This window comes from Marmota marmota, unplaced genomic scaffold (assembly GCF_001458135.2).
Source record: "Marmota marmota marmota unplaced genomic scaffold, marMar, whole genome shotgun sequence".
NCBI classification, from domain to species: domain Eukaryota; kingdom Metazoa; phylum Chordata; class Mammalia; order Rodentia; family Sciuridae; genus Marmota; species Marmota marmota.
The window spans coordinates 428554-440910 of NW_025999914.1; the positions used below are offsets into that span (position 1 = coordinate 428554).

Consider the following 12357-nt stretch of genomic DNA (forward strand, 5'->3'; position numbering starts at 1 on the left):
AGTGCAGACAAGAATATATCACAATGTACATTCAATTATTAGTTGTGAAAGAGAACAAGGAGAACTTGCAATTTCAAATTCCAGAGTCTTAGATTGATGTTGCAAATAGGGAGGGATTGCTAATGCCATAAACCAAGTGAGAAATGGGGGTAGATAAAAATAGAAAACCATATATATATATATAGTAAGGTAAAGTGAAACATTCACCAAAAAAAGTTAACAGAAAAGTGGTCATCCTGAAAATTTTCTATAGCAGCAACATTATTTGAAATGTAGAAAATACATACTAGACAAAACTGATGGAAAAACAGTTTCCTCATTTGAATCTGTAAGACTCAATTTTACTATCATGAGAAAAAAAAATGGACTAAAAAAAGTTTTTAGAGAAAAGCAGATAAACTGAGTTTACTTAGTGGTTGAAGTTCTCATCATGGGTAATGAGGAAAGAGTATCATACAGATGTAGGGCATCATTGGAAGATAAGATACTGCCAAAAAGCTACAGGATACTTTTCAAATGTAGTCTTTATTATTAAACATTTATGATTCCAAAATATGGAGGTTTCAGCTAACAAGGTGATTTCCAGTTATCTATCAATTATTAACATTTTGAGAGTACTTAGGTAACACTTCTTATTTGTATAAGCAGACCCTTACAACTTTGTGAAATAAGTTGTCACTCCTACTATTCTTTCTCCCATCAAAGGAAGAGGCAGAAAAGGTCTTCTGCAGCATTACACACATCTTTGCCAAAATTAAGAACCAATCTAGGTGGACTCTTCATCAAAAGTTATTTTTGTTATAACCATTCATCCTACCTAAGTAGCAGAAGGGAGAAATAGAGGGGTTTTACCTGGCTTTCAGTTGGAGAAATGGAATTTGTGTATTTGGTTTTTTATGGTGCTGGAGATTGAACACAAGCCCTGGTGTGTGCTAATCAAGCACTCTACCACTGAGCTACATCCCAAGACCAGGAGAAATGAAATAGAATGCCAGCTAACCAATGCTAAAATTCCTAAAATCAACTTAAGAAAGCATGAATAGTTTATTGTTTTATACTTTATATGCTGCTTATTTTTTTAGCTAAGCAGTTTACTAGGTCTCAATTTTCAATTTTATTTGAAGATGACTTTTTGCTCATCCTTTAAATAGTCTAGAGAAGGTGGGTGCGGTGGTGCAGACCTATAATTCCAGTGACTGGGGAAGCTGAGGCAGAAGGATCACAACTTTGAGGCCAGCCTTGGCAATGTAGCAAGACCCTATATCAAAATAAATAAATAAATAAATAAAAAGGACTGAGAATGTAGCTCTGTGGTACAGTACCCCTGGGTTTAATCCCCAGTATTTAAAAAAGGCCAGAAATATAATTCACTTATTTATAAAGACACATTTATCTTATACAAAAGTAGAGTGTATAAAAGACTATCAGCAAAATATTTTATTTTTTAATTTTTTATTTTTTGTAGTACTAGGGATTAAACACAGGGATGCTCTACCACTGAGGTATACCCCCAGCCCTTTTTGAAACAAAATCTCACTAAGTTGCTTAGGTCCTTGCTAAATTGCTAAGGCAACTTGTGATCCTATCACCTTAGCCTCCTGAGTCACTGAGAGGTGTGTACCAGCATGCCCCAAAGTAAAATAATTTCATTTTTAGGTAACACTTCTTATTTGTATAAGCAGACTTTCACAACTTTGTAAAATTATATAATACTGTCAAATAGTTTCCCAGATAAGATCTTGATCATAAAATGTCAGTGGTTTTCTAGTACTTCCTGAATGAAGTTTAAACTCTTTGCTCTGGCTCCCTTACCTAATTCGTCAAACTTGCCTTATTTACTGAATTTAACAAAGTCATGATCTTTTCAACTAAACATGTCATCCTATCCATATAATAATTAGTCATACCCCACAAGTAGTATTTCCTTTCTCTGAACTTCTATAGCCTTCAGCTTACCACTCACAAGATTATTTCTCAGTGTACTATCTTCTCTGTTACAAATCTTGTCGAACTTATCATAATAAAAACCTAAGTATATAGGTATGTACGTTTTATCCCTTCCACTGTCTAGCATAGTAGGTACTAAAAATACTTTTCTATGACATTCCTCTCCTCTACAGAGATTTTAGGGCCAGAAGAGTGAAAGGAGGTCCAGGGGTCCTCTATTAATTTCAGAATTATATTTGTATAATTTTCTGGTTTCTATAACATGCCTCTCTTCATGTAATTCCAGAAATAGTTAAATACCACTGAGCTTGATATCACTCACCTGTAAGCCCAGATACTCAGGAGACTGAGGCAGGATTGCAAGTTTGAGTCCAACGTGGGCAATTTAGCCAGATCTAGTCTCAAAATTAAATTAAAAAGGGACTGAGGGCATGGGTCAGTGGTAGATTTTCCTGGGTTAAATTCCCAGTACCAAACGAGAAAGAAAAAAAAAAATACAGTTGCTGGCTATTATGGTTTGGATGTGAGGTGTTTCCCAAAACTCACATGTGTGACAGTACAAGAAGGTTTGGAGGAGAAATTACCTAATCGGTGAATACCTGATGGGATTAACTGAGTGGTAACTGGAGGCAGGTGGGGTATGGCTGGAGGAAGTGGTTCATTGGGGGCATAGCTATGGGTATATGTTTTATATCTGGAGAGTACAGTCTCTCTCTCTCTCTCTCTCTCCCTTATCATCATCATCATCATCATGTGAGCTGCTTCCCTCTGCCACACTCTTCCACCATGATGTTCTGCCTCACCTCCAATCCCAAGGAATGCATCCCACTGTCTATAGACTGAAATCTCTGAAACTGTGAGCCTCCAAATAAACTTTTCCTCCTCTACAATTTGTCTGGTCAGATCCTTTAATCATAGCAGTGAAAAAGCTGACTAAAACACTAGCCCATCATGAATTTGAATGTTAAAAGTCATTCTAAGATTAGCAAAAATTTAGAAAAGGTAAAGATTATAAGACAAAAGGAAATGGCCAGCTGGTAAGGTTAATTTAAAATGAAATTTTGAAAAGCTAGACAAGATTAAGTAGAGAAAGTCTACAGATTTGGAAACTAAAGAAGTTTAAACTGGACTAAAATGGGGGATAATAAAGGCAACGAAAGATTAAACAGAGGATTATTAAATGAAGAGCCCTTCTGTTTTGAAAGTACCTAATCAGCCTGCAGTACTTCAGAGCAGGAATCCAGAAATGGCACTTGAGAACAGACATGAACACTATGCTGTTGGGTGAATAAAACATGGTCAGGCAGTTATCAGAAGCAGAATCCACTTATGACATAGTCTGGCAAGGCTGGAGGCTAGTGATATACTTAAGCACCTAAGAAGATGATATCAGTCTTTGAAGAACAGAGGTGATTTGGGTGGAAAATAAGGGATATCACAAAAGTCTTGTTTCTCATGTTTAACTCACAGCTTTGAGTCTTGATTTCATATGTTGATTCTTTGGATATTGTAGAGTTCTTTTCTTTAGAAGCTCAAGATTCTCAATGTGCTTCTACCTACAGTTGGGTTTCTATTCATATAACCTGCCACTAATCCAATTTTCCTATTCCCATCCCACAGGGAAGTTTTAAAGCCACAAATAATAATTATAAATATTTAATGAGATTGCTCTGACCTGGAGGAAGTTTAAGCTTAGCTGTCATAAGCCTTTGTGCAGTTGACTTTAAGTAGGGGGAGAAGAATATACAGGGTATCTTATAACTTGGTTAGGCCCAAGATATGTAAAAGGTGACAAAGAAGATGTTGAACATTAGAGAATTTACATCAAAATTCATAATCATTTTATCTGACTTAATAAATTAATTTTTATTTACCTGAATGCAAAAGAGTATCAAACCTGATTGCAATAATACAATTCTATGGATGAAGCCATCTCCCAATATCTTAATCATTAAGAAGTTGTTTAAAGCATTCTTACCATTAGTACTATCCTCATGAAGAAATATGGATTCCCCAACCCCAAATCTGGCAATACTATATACTTGGCACAAATACATAGTATTGACCCAGAATCTAGAATCTGAGAATCAGACAAAACACAAATGGCATTAGTTACAAATCTCTCAGAAATCTAGACACAGATTTCCAGAGCTATGCAGATCATTTCACAGATACATCCAGTCAATATTTATTAGCACCTATATGCAAGGCACAATGAGGGGTAAAAGATCTCATGAACCTGACCTACTCATGAAGGATTCATTATTGGAAAATGAATGGTAAGAGCAGCAGCCCCCCAGATTAAGAATTATCCATCCAGGAGAAAACAAAAATACTGCTGTGGCATTTAGCTATTCTGAAAGGCCATTTAAGTCCAATAGGTAAGAATAAAACACTTTAAGTCTACCTTTTCCAGACAACATTCCTCAAAAAAGTTTGGTTCCAACCAATTTCTAGAATGTGGAAGATAATTCATCTCAGATTGTTTCCTAACACATGATGATGCACTGGTAAATAAAGCCCTGGCCTATAATTTCTGTAGTGCTCCAGGCTAGCTTCAGTTGAATTACAAATAAGCCCCAACTTTGGCATGTATAGTCAGTGAGACAGAATTTTTTTCCCTACATGGCTCCTCTGATGTTGAACAAGGTATGAAGTTCGGGTGAAGCCTTTTCCACATGCATCACACTGATAGGGTTTCTCACCAGTATGGATTTTTTGATGTTCAATAAGGCTTCTATTCTGAGTAAAACTTCTTTCACACTCATTACATTTATAAGACACAGGAGTTCCAACATTTTCCCACTGGCTTTCCATCCTACTGTGACCTTCCCAGGCCTCTCCATGCTCAGGCTCCTGATTTTTATCAGCATGGATCCTCTGATGTCTCAGAAGATGTGAATTACGCCTAAAGGCTTTGCCACACATCTTACATTGGTATGGCTTCTCCCCAGTGTGAATTTTGTGATGTTCAAGGAGGCTGCAGCTCTGGCTGAAGGTTTTCCCACAGTCATCGCATTCATAGGGCTTCTCCCCAGTGTGAGTTCTCTGATGTTTGATAAGGTTTGAACTGTGACTGAAGACCTTGCCACAGTCTTCACACTCATATGGCTTCTCACCAGTGTGAACTCTCTGATGAATGACAAGGGCAGAGCTCCCAATGAAGGTCTTCCCACAGTCTTCACACTCATAGGGTTTCTCTCCAGTGTGGATTCTCCTGTGCTTGGTCAGGCCTGAACTCTGAGCAAAACTCTTTCCACATTCATGGCAAATGTGTCGCCTACTCCCTGTGGCATTTTTCTGCTTTCTTTGCAACCCACCCTCATCCTGTTCACCAGCTTCTGCACCTGCAGAGATCTGTGCAATGTCCTCACCAAGATGGTACAATTTCTGCCCAGGCTTTTCTAGATGTTCCTTTGCTGGAGGCAAATCCTGAATTGTAGCCTGTATTTTACCACCTGAAACAACAAACCAACAACTGTTAATTATAGGAGCAAAGCTCTGTGATGAAAAGTGATGAGGCAAGAATTACAGAGTTATATGCTTGCCAAGGATGAGAATTTAAGTTCAAAAATAAGGGTAGGAATAATGGAGGAAAAGGAATGCTGGAGAGGAAAGAGACCTGAGAATGGAAATGGGGCCATTGAAAGAAGGGGACAACTGGAAATGAAAGAAGTGGAAGAAGAGTATCAAAAACAAAGTACTATATTGAGCACTTATGGAGTGGAGGCTTGAAAGAATAGTAAGGCAGAGTCATAGACCCAGGATTAGATACCGATAGGTCTGAGCAGAAGGCAATCGTAAACAGACCAAGCAAAAGGATTTCTGAAACATTCTGTAACAAACAGCAAAAGTAGAAACTTAGAAACTGATCACTGATCAATGATACAAGTTGTTATTTCTGCTCTTATTTCGGGCAGAAGTAGGATCCCCAAACAGAATAGACATTGGTGCTGGGAGTTCTGAGTCAGAGCACCTACTGTGCCATCAATGAGCTGTGTGACCTCTGACAAGTCGGATAACCCTCTGTGCTTCTTCACTCTCACCTCTAAGAGGGTGTAGTCTGTAGTCAATGTCTGAGGTTACTACTAACTTTCACACTGTTTGACTCAATGGTCTATTTCCTGAAGAGGCCCTTCAGGTTTTCTCTTTTGTCAGGGCTAGAAATTCAAAGGAAATCAACATTTACTGAGCACCTACTTGAGCCACAACTGTACCAAGGTTTGTATCTACTTCCTCTCATTTAAACTGACCAGAATACTGACATGATAGAGAAGAAAGCAAGGAACAGAGGTTTAGGAGTTAATTATACATCTGACCATCAACAGGGGTTCAGAAATGGTGGTTCTGAAACCAAACATACTCCAAACATGTTCTAACAATCCGTTAGGTTCTAATACACAAATTAAAGAAAAAAAGATACCTTAGTAAAAATTAGGGACTATTAATCTTACCCAGGGAAACCAGGTGTCCACAGTTTTCCTGCCTTTCATCTCTGTAGAGGTTCATTTGGGATGAATTCAGCTGTGTCCAACCAGGAGAGAAGGTCAGGGCCACGTTTTCCATTTTCAGCATCCTCTAAAACAATAAATAATCCCACTTAGTACTTCTTGCCTATAATCACTCCCAAAGCAGGATACTTGCAAAGAACAGACATAATTCTTTAAAGGAGTTCTTTAAAAAGGGCCTACCTAACCCTATCTCAATAAAATCTTTATTTAAAAGAACTGTCAAAGGCAAGAAACAATTACATTTGATGTAAGTACTTTCATATAAATATCTAAACAGTTCAGAAAGTGAAAAGGTTTGGAAAACAAGGGGCAAAACAAAAGGAGTAGAACCATATCCAAACTCTCCAAAAGATGTGTGGTATGCTTTGGTAAAGGAGCAGGTAAGGGCTTATTTACATTAATGGTTTTTAAAATACAATGAAATCTAGATCTGAGGTAAGAAAAAAATACAAAAACTCTGCAAACACTGAGTACTTCAAGCAGGACATTAAAGACTGAGAAATGAAAATCTAGGTTTAGTAAATCTTCCTTTTGGGAGTGGTGACACACTCTGTAATCTCAGCTACTTAGGGGAAGCTGAGGCAAGAGGATCACAAGTTCAGGGCCAGCTTCAGCAACTTGATGAGACCCTGTCTCAAAAAATAAAAAGGGCTGGGGATTATAGGTGTGGTAGAGCACCCTGGGATCAATCCCCAGTACCACGTTAAAAATAGGGCTAGGGATATAGTTCAGTTCATAAAGTGCTTGCCTCACACACACACAAAGCCCCGGGTTCAATCCCCAGCACCACAAAAATAAATAAATAAATAAATAAATAAACAAGCAAAAAAACAAAATTGGGAATGTAGTTCAGTGGTAGAGCACTTGCCTAGTATGTGTAAGGCCCTTGATTTAATCCTCCTCACTGCCTAAACAAAACACCCCACAAAACAAACCACCATCACAATGAAATATTTAGTTGTTGAAGAAAAAAAATCCCACTGATGAAGGGGCTAACCAAAGAAAAGGGAAGCACAGAGAACCCTTTCCTGTAAGAAAACAGGAAAAGCCTCTTAAGTGGGCACCAAATATTAACCAATGATGAGATGAGAAAACTCAAATCCTATGTGGATTTAGAATGGGGTAGGGTAGAACTGGGGAAAGAGGAACCTAATAGGAAGCCTACCAATAGTAAAGTGTGTAGAGTATCAGAAAGGGGAGGGCTTTTAACTCACCTGGGACTGTGGAGTGGATCTGGCAGCTACTGGGGTATCTTCTCTGCAAATGATTCCCTGAGAAAGTCCAGGAACCTGGAGAACTAAGAAAGAAAGAAACTCTGGATAAGACATACCCTGGTGTTTAGCCTCCTTGCCTTATGGAATCTAAGATCAAAAACTGGGTTAGAACAGGGCAGGGTGGTGCATGTCTATAATCTCAGGGGCTCGAGAGGCTGAGGTGAGAGGATCATCAACAGTCAGTTAAAAGCCAGCCTCAGCAAAAGTGAGGTGCTAAGCAACTCAGTGAGATCCTGTCTCAAATACAAAATTGGGGGGCTGAGGCTGTGGCTCAGTGGAAGCACACTTGCCCAGCATGTGTGAGTCACTGGGTTCAATTCTCAGCACCACATAAAAATAAATAAAGGACTGTCAACAACTAAAATATATTTTAAAAAATTACAAAATAGGGCTAGGGCTATGGCTCAATGGTCGAGCGCCCCTGAGTTCAATCCCTAGTACCCCAAAATTTAAAAAAAAAAAAAACTGGGTTAGGAAATTGTTGCTGAGAAGTTTATACAGTGTGTTCCTTTCCAAAGTGCAAAGGCCTAAGGAGTTCTGGTATGCTCCTGCAGACACACAAAAAACATGGGCAGAATTCTTGGGAGGAATGGTAAAGTGAATACAATATAAAACCAAAACAAAGCTTTTCATTTTTAGACTTTTTGATCTTGAGTGTTGATGGGAAGAGAAAAGGGGTTTTGTTTGTTTTTGTTTTTTGTTTTGGTTAAACTGTCTTTAGTGTGTATTAGAGTACTTTCCTCTTAGGTTCTGAAAAACTGAGAAAAATAAGGCTGATCCCATAAAGAAGACAGAGAAGTAGAGAGGAACCTCACTTTCCCTATAAGAAATGAACACTGCAAGATTCAGAAAAGGAGTTGGTTTAGGCCAAGACTTCTGTTGAGAAATAAAGACTACATGTTGAATGGTAAGTCTAAGTATTGTACATTCTGGGAACCTGCCTGAATGAACCCCCTAGAACACAAAGTTGCTTCCTGATAAATGATTTTCACCCTGTTTTCATTACAAATCTTATATTTAGAAGATGTATTCTCTTTAATTTGCAACAGTCCTACCATTTCTGGCTTTACAAATTTAGTTGGCTTTACAAATTCTACCTTATTTTCTTCATAGCACTTGTGAATATCTTAAATTATATTATTGATTCATTTTTATCTTCCCTACTAGAATATGAGCTCCACCAGAGCAAAAATTTGGTCTCACTGATGACTCTATTCCCAGTGCTAACAGTGACTATTATAAAAAAGGTCTCCATAAATATATGTTAAATGAAAGGAGATCACTAAGTTATTAAAAAATAAATTCTTTCCTGGTGCCAAGTTTAATATTTAATATGTCTTATTTAATATGTCTTATTTAATATGTCTTATATTTAATATGTCATATTTAATAAGACATATTTAATATGTCTTATTTAATATGTCTAGGTTTGGTTAGGAAAACTTTCTACTATTGTTTCAAATTCCTGTTTTAGTTGATCAGTAATCAGCATATAAAGTAAACATCAACAGTCAGTCATGGTGGCACACACCTGTAGTTACAGTAACTCAGGACAATGAGACAGGAAGATCATAAGTTTGTGGCCAGCCTCAACAATTTAAGGAGACCCTCAGCAACTGTGACCCTACCTCAAAAAATAAAAAGGACTAGGCTTGGTGGCTCACACCTGTAATCCCAGCAGCTTGGGAGTCTGAGGCAGGAGGATCATGAGTTCAAAGCCAGCCTCAGCAAAAGCAATGTACTAAGCAATTCAGTGAGACCCTGTCTCTAAATTAAATACAAAATAGGGCTGGGTTTGCAGTTCAGTGGTCGAGTGCCCATGAGTTCAATCCCTGGTATTTTATTTTATTTTATTCCCAAAATAAAATAAAATAAAAAGTAAAATGGACTGGGGATGTAGCTCAGTGGTAAAGCACCCCTGGGTTCAATCCCCAATACCAAAAAAAAAAAAAAAAAGAGTAACTGTCAGTGGGTATAAGGAACTGAATCAAGTCTTTAGAATTCATACAGCCCAAGGCTAGGAATGTAGGTCTGTGGTGAGTATTTGCCTAGCATGCACCTAGCACTACAAAGTAAAAAAAAAAAGTAGATTCATACAATCCAGCCCAGAAAATAATACTCACCTCTGTCTTGTAAATGCTGGGATGCAGGAGATTCATGCTTGAGCAGAGCCTTCATTGGTTGGAATTGGCTATTTTGTGATTCTTGAACTTGTGTCAACAATGCCACCTTGCAACAGAGCAGTTCTTGCCCCTGGTGGCCACCGGGAGGCTGAAAGTCATTCATCAAGCATTTCTATCATGCCTTCTACATGTTATTTCTACTTTCTAGGCACTAAGACCTTTATGAAGATTAATCCACTTAATTCAGACAACCCTAAGAGCTAGAACTTTGTGACTACAAAATTGAGGTCCAGTTTAGGTAGCTCACCTAAGACACCCAATTTATAAACAGCAATGCTAATATAGGAGCTCAGGCAGAACAATTCAAGAGCCCATAATCTTAACCATTACTCTGTGCTCTCCCATTATATGCAATTGTGCTTTTATGAAACTGTTTGGAATCTGGTGCTAAATTCTCAAAGAATATTAATATTTCTTCTTACCTGAAAAAAATCTGGATAATAGTATCTAGTTTATGGGGCTTAGGAGACTAGTAAATAAGATTAAATAAGATTATAGTAGGCCAAACCACTCAACAGAGTTTGGCACACGGTATGTCCTTGTTAAATGCAGATTTTCTTCCAGACATCAGTTAGTTTTCAAGTTTCTTTCTCATGTGCGCTCAGAATTTCCCACATTCTTTATAAAGAATGTAAGAGACTCCAGATGATTTTTCACTGTTACAGAGCTCAGTGGAATCGATCCAAGTAAAGAAACTTGGTTTCCTGATAACTGAAGGCTCTGAGAGAACTTGCACAAGAACACTGGAAAAGATAAAGAGGAAACATTGTAAAACAGATGAGAAGATGGAGGTAAAAGTTCATCCATTTTTTAACAAGTTCAAACCCAGTGGTCTGTGAACTTGTATAGGAAAAAAAATGGTCTTTTTTTTTACTAGTCTCTAAGAAAAATGTAACATTTAAACAAGCTAATGCGACATAAGCAGTACTAAGACTTTGTCATCAAAATAGGTCTTATTATTTAGCACATTTAAGTTTAAAAAACACATATATATCTTTACTGGACGTTTAATCATTTGCTAACTGTGTATCAATATGATTGAGTTCTTTTGTAATCCTTTATATTTTTCTTTATGTATTTAAATACTCTGAGAAAGGGTCCAGAATATCGATAAGGAGGTTCACAATACAAAAAGTGATCTTAAAGAAATACCCCTCGCTCTGATCTTCAGGAAGGCACAGACCACAGCTCTCAGATACTAAACCTTTTCTTTCTACCTGAGGTGTGGGTTCATCCAGATGCTTCTCCAAATACTCCAACAGTACCACCACCTCCTCCCCGCTCTCTGGATGCTGCTCCCGCACCCAGTTCTGCAGGTCCCCAGGTAGGATGGTCAGGAACTGCTCCAGCACCAACAGCTCCAGAATCTGTTCCTTGCTATACATCTCAGGCCTCAGCCACTGTCGGCAGAGCTCCCGGAGCCGGCTCAGCGCCTCTCTGGGGCCTGAGGCTTCCGGATAACAGAAAGCACGAAAGCGCTGGCGCGAACATTCCTTGCCCCAGGCGAGGCTACCGGGTGCGCTCTCCTCAGTAACCGAGGCGAATTCCTCCTTCTCCACCTTCACAGTCAGAATCCCCATCTGCTCTTCTGCAGAGTGGGCTTCCAGGGCAGTTTTTTCTCTCCGTTCTCTAGCCATCCCGAGCAAAAGCAGTACTTGAATCACACTCTAGCTCCCGTTGAATATCTTCGGAGAATTCATGAAAGATGGGAACTATTTGCCAGTAAAACTGGAAATGGTTCCCTCCTCTCATACCAGGGACCCAGATCTTTCCTGAGACGCAACTGCACAGATCTCTCCAGTAGTTCGTGCCTTGTGCAGCATACTCCTCTACACCCCACTCTAATCCCACAATAAATATTCTCAAAGGATGTCCTTGGGGTGAAAGTGAACACTGTCCAGACACACGAGAGAAGTTGAGGCTGGGGTCTAGGAAGCCTCGCGGGGAATCAAAGCCACTTCCTGGGCTCTCTAGGAAATTCCTCTCGGTGGTTGTCTCCGAATTAACCCGTTAGGGATCCTGTCTTTACCCTTACTTAAGGGAGGTTTGTTAAGGAAAGAACGGCATACCGTGAATCATAAGAAATAGGACAAGAATCTTCAAAATCTAAAGGTTGCTGCTGGGGTCCTCAATTCTTTCTGATGTAAAACTTGCCTAAAAACCTGGCATAAAATTGACACTAAAATACAGCTAGAAAGCAGTGTTTCCTAGAGTCTTCAGAACCCTGGTAGGAGTTTTTGTTCCTTAGAAACATCAGAGAGGCAGAACACATCACCAGGCACTTGTTTCAGAGTAATGACTGCCTCAGGTCCTTGCTCCCCCAACACCTCCCCTAGTCTGCCACCTTCCTCCCTTTGAGGCAAAAACAGTAAATTGAAGGAAAGCTCTCCCACCCTGACCTCATCCCCTCACAAATCCTTACCACATTCTAGGCAGTGAACT

General features: G+C 38.9%; 1 protein-coding gene across 2 annotated transcripts; it reads right to left on the bottom strand.

Moving 5' to 3' along the window:
- Positions 1-3587: 3587 nt before the first annotated feature.
- Zkscan4 (zinc finger with KRAB and SCAN domains 4) lies at positions 3588-12279 on the bottom strand. Of its 2 annotated transcripts, none has more exons than XM_015507172.2 (5): positions 11133-12279; positions 9856-10003; positions 7673-7755; positions 6402-6525; positions 3588-5405 (listed from the first exon to the last, which is right to left on the bottom strand). In XM_015507172.2, the coding sequence occupies exons 1-5, from the start codon at positions 11550-11552 to the stop codon at positions 4546-4548; spliced, it is 1635 nt and encodes a 544-aa protein (XP_015362658.1). In that variant the 5' UTR covers positions 11553-12279; the 3' UTR covers positions 3588-4545. The 2 variants fall into 2 exon arrangements, with proteins under 2 accessions (XP_015362658.1, XP_048655910.1); XM_048799953.1 differs by having other exon boundaries at positions 9856-10658; positions 11133-11427.
- Between the last annotated feature and the right edge of the window lie 78 nt (positions 12280-12357).

What these genes read in the sequence shown, in the direction of transcription:
- Zkscan4 (XM_015507172.2), bottom strand. Translation starts at nt 11,552, where the DNA reads ATGGCTAGAGAACGGAGAGAAAAAACTGCCCTGGAAGCCCACTCTGCA. An exon ending in TGGATGAACCCACACCTCAG is followed by an intron (nt 10,004 to 11,132) that starts GTAGAAAGAAAA and finishes AATGACTTTCAG; the next exon opens with CCTCCCGGTGGCCACCAGGG. An exon ending in TGGACACCTGGTTTCCCTGG is followed by an intron (nt 5,406 to 6,401) that starts GTAAGATTAATA and finishes TTGTTGTTTCAG; the next exon opens with GTGGTAAAATACAGGCTACA.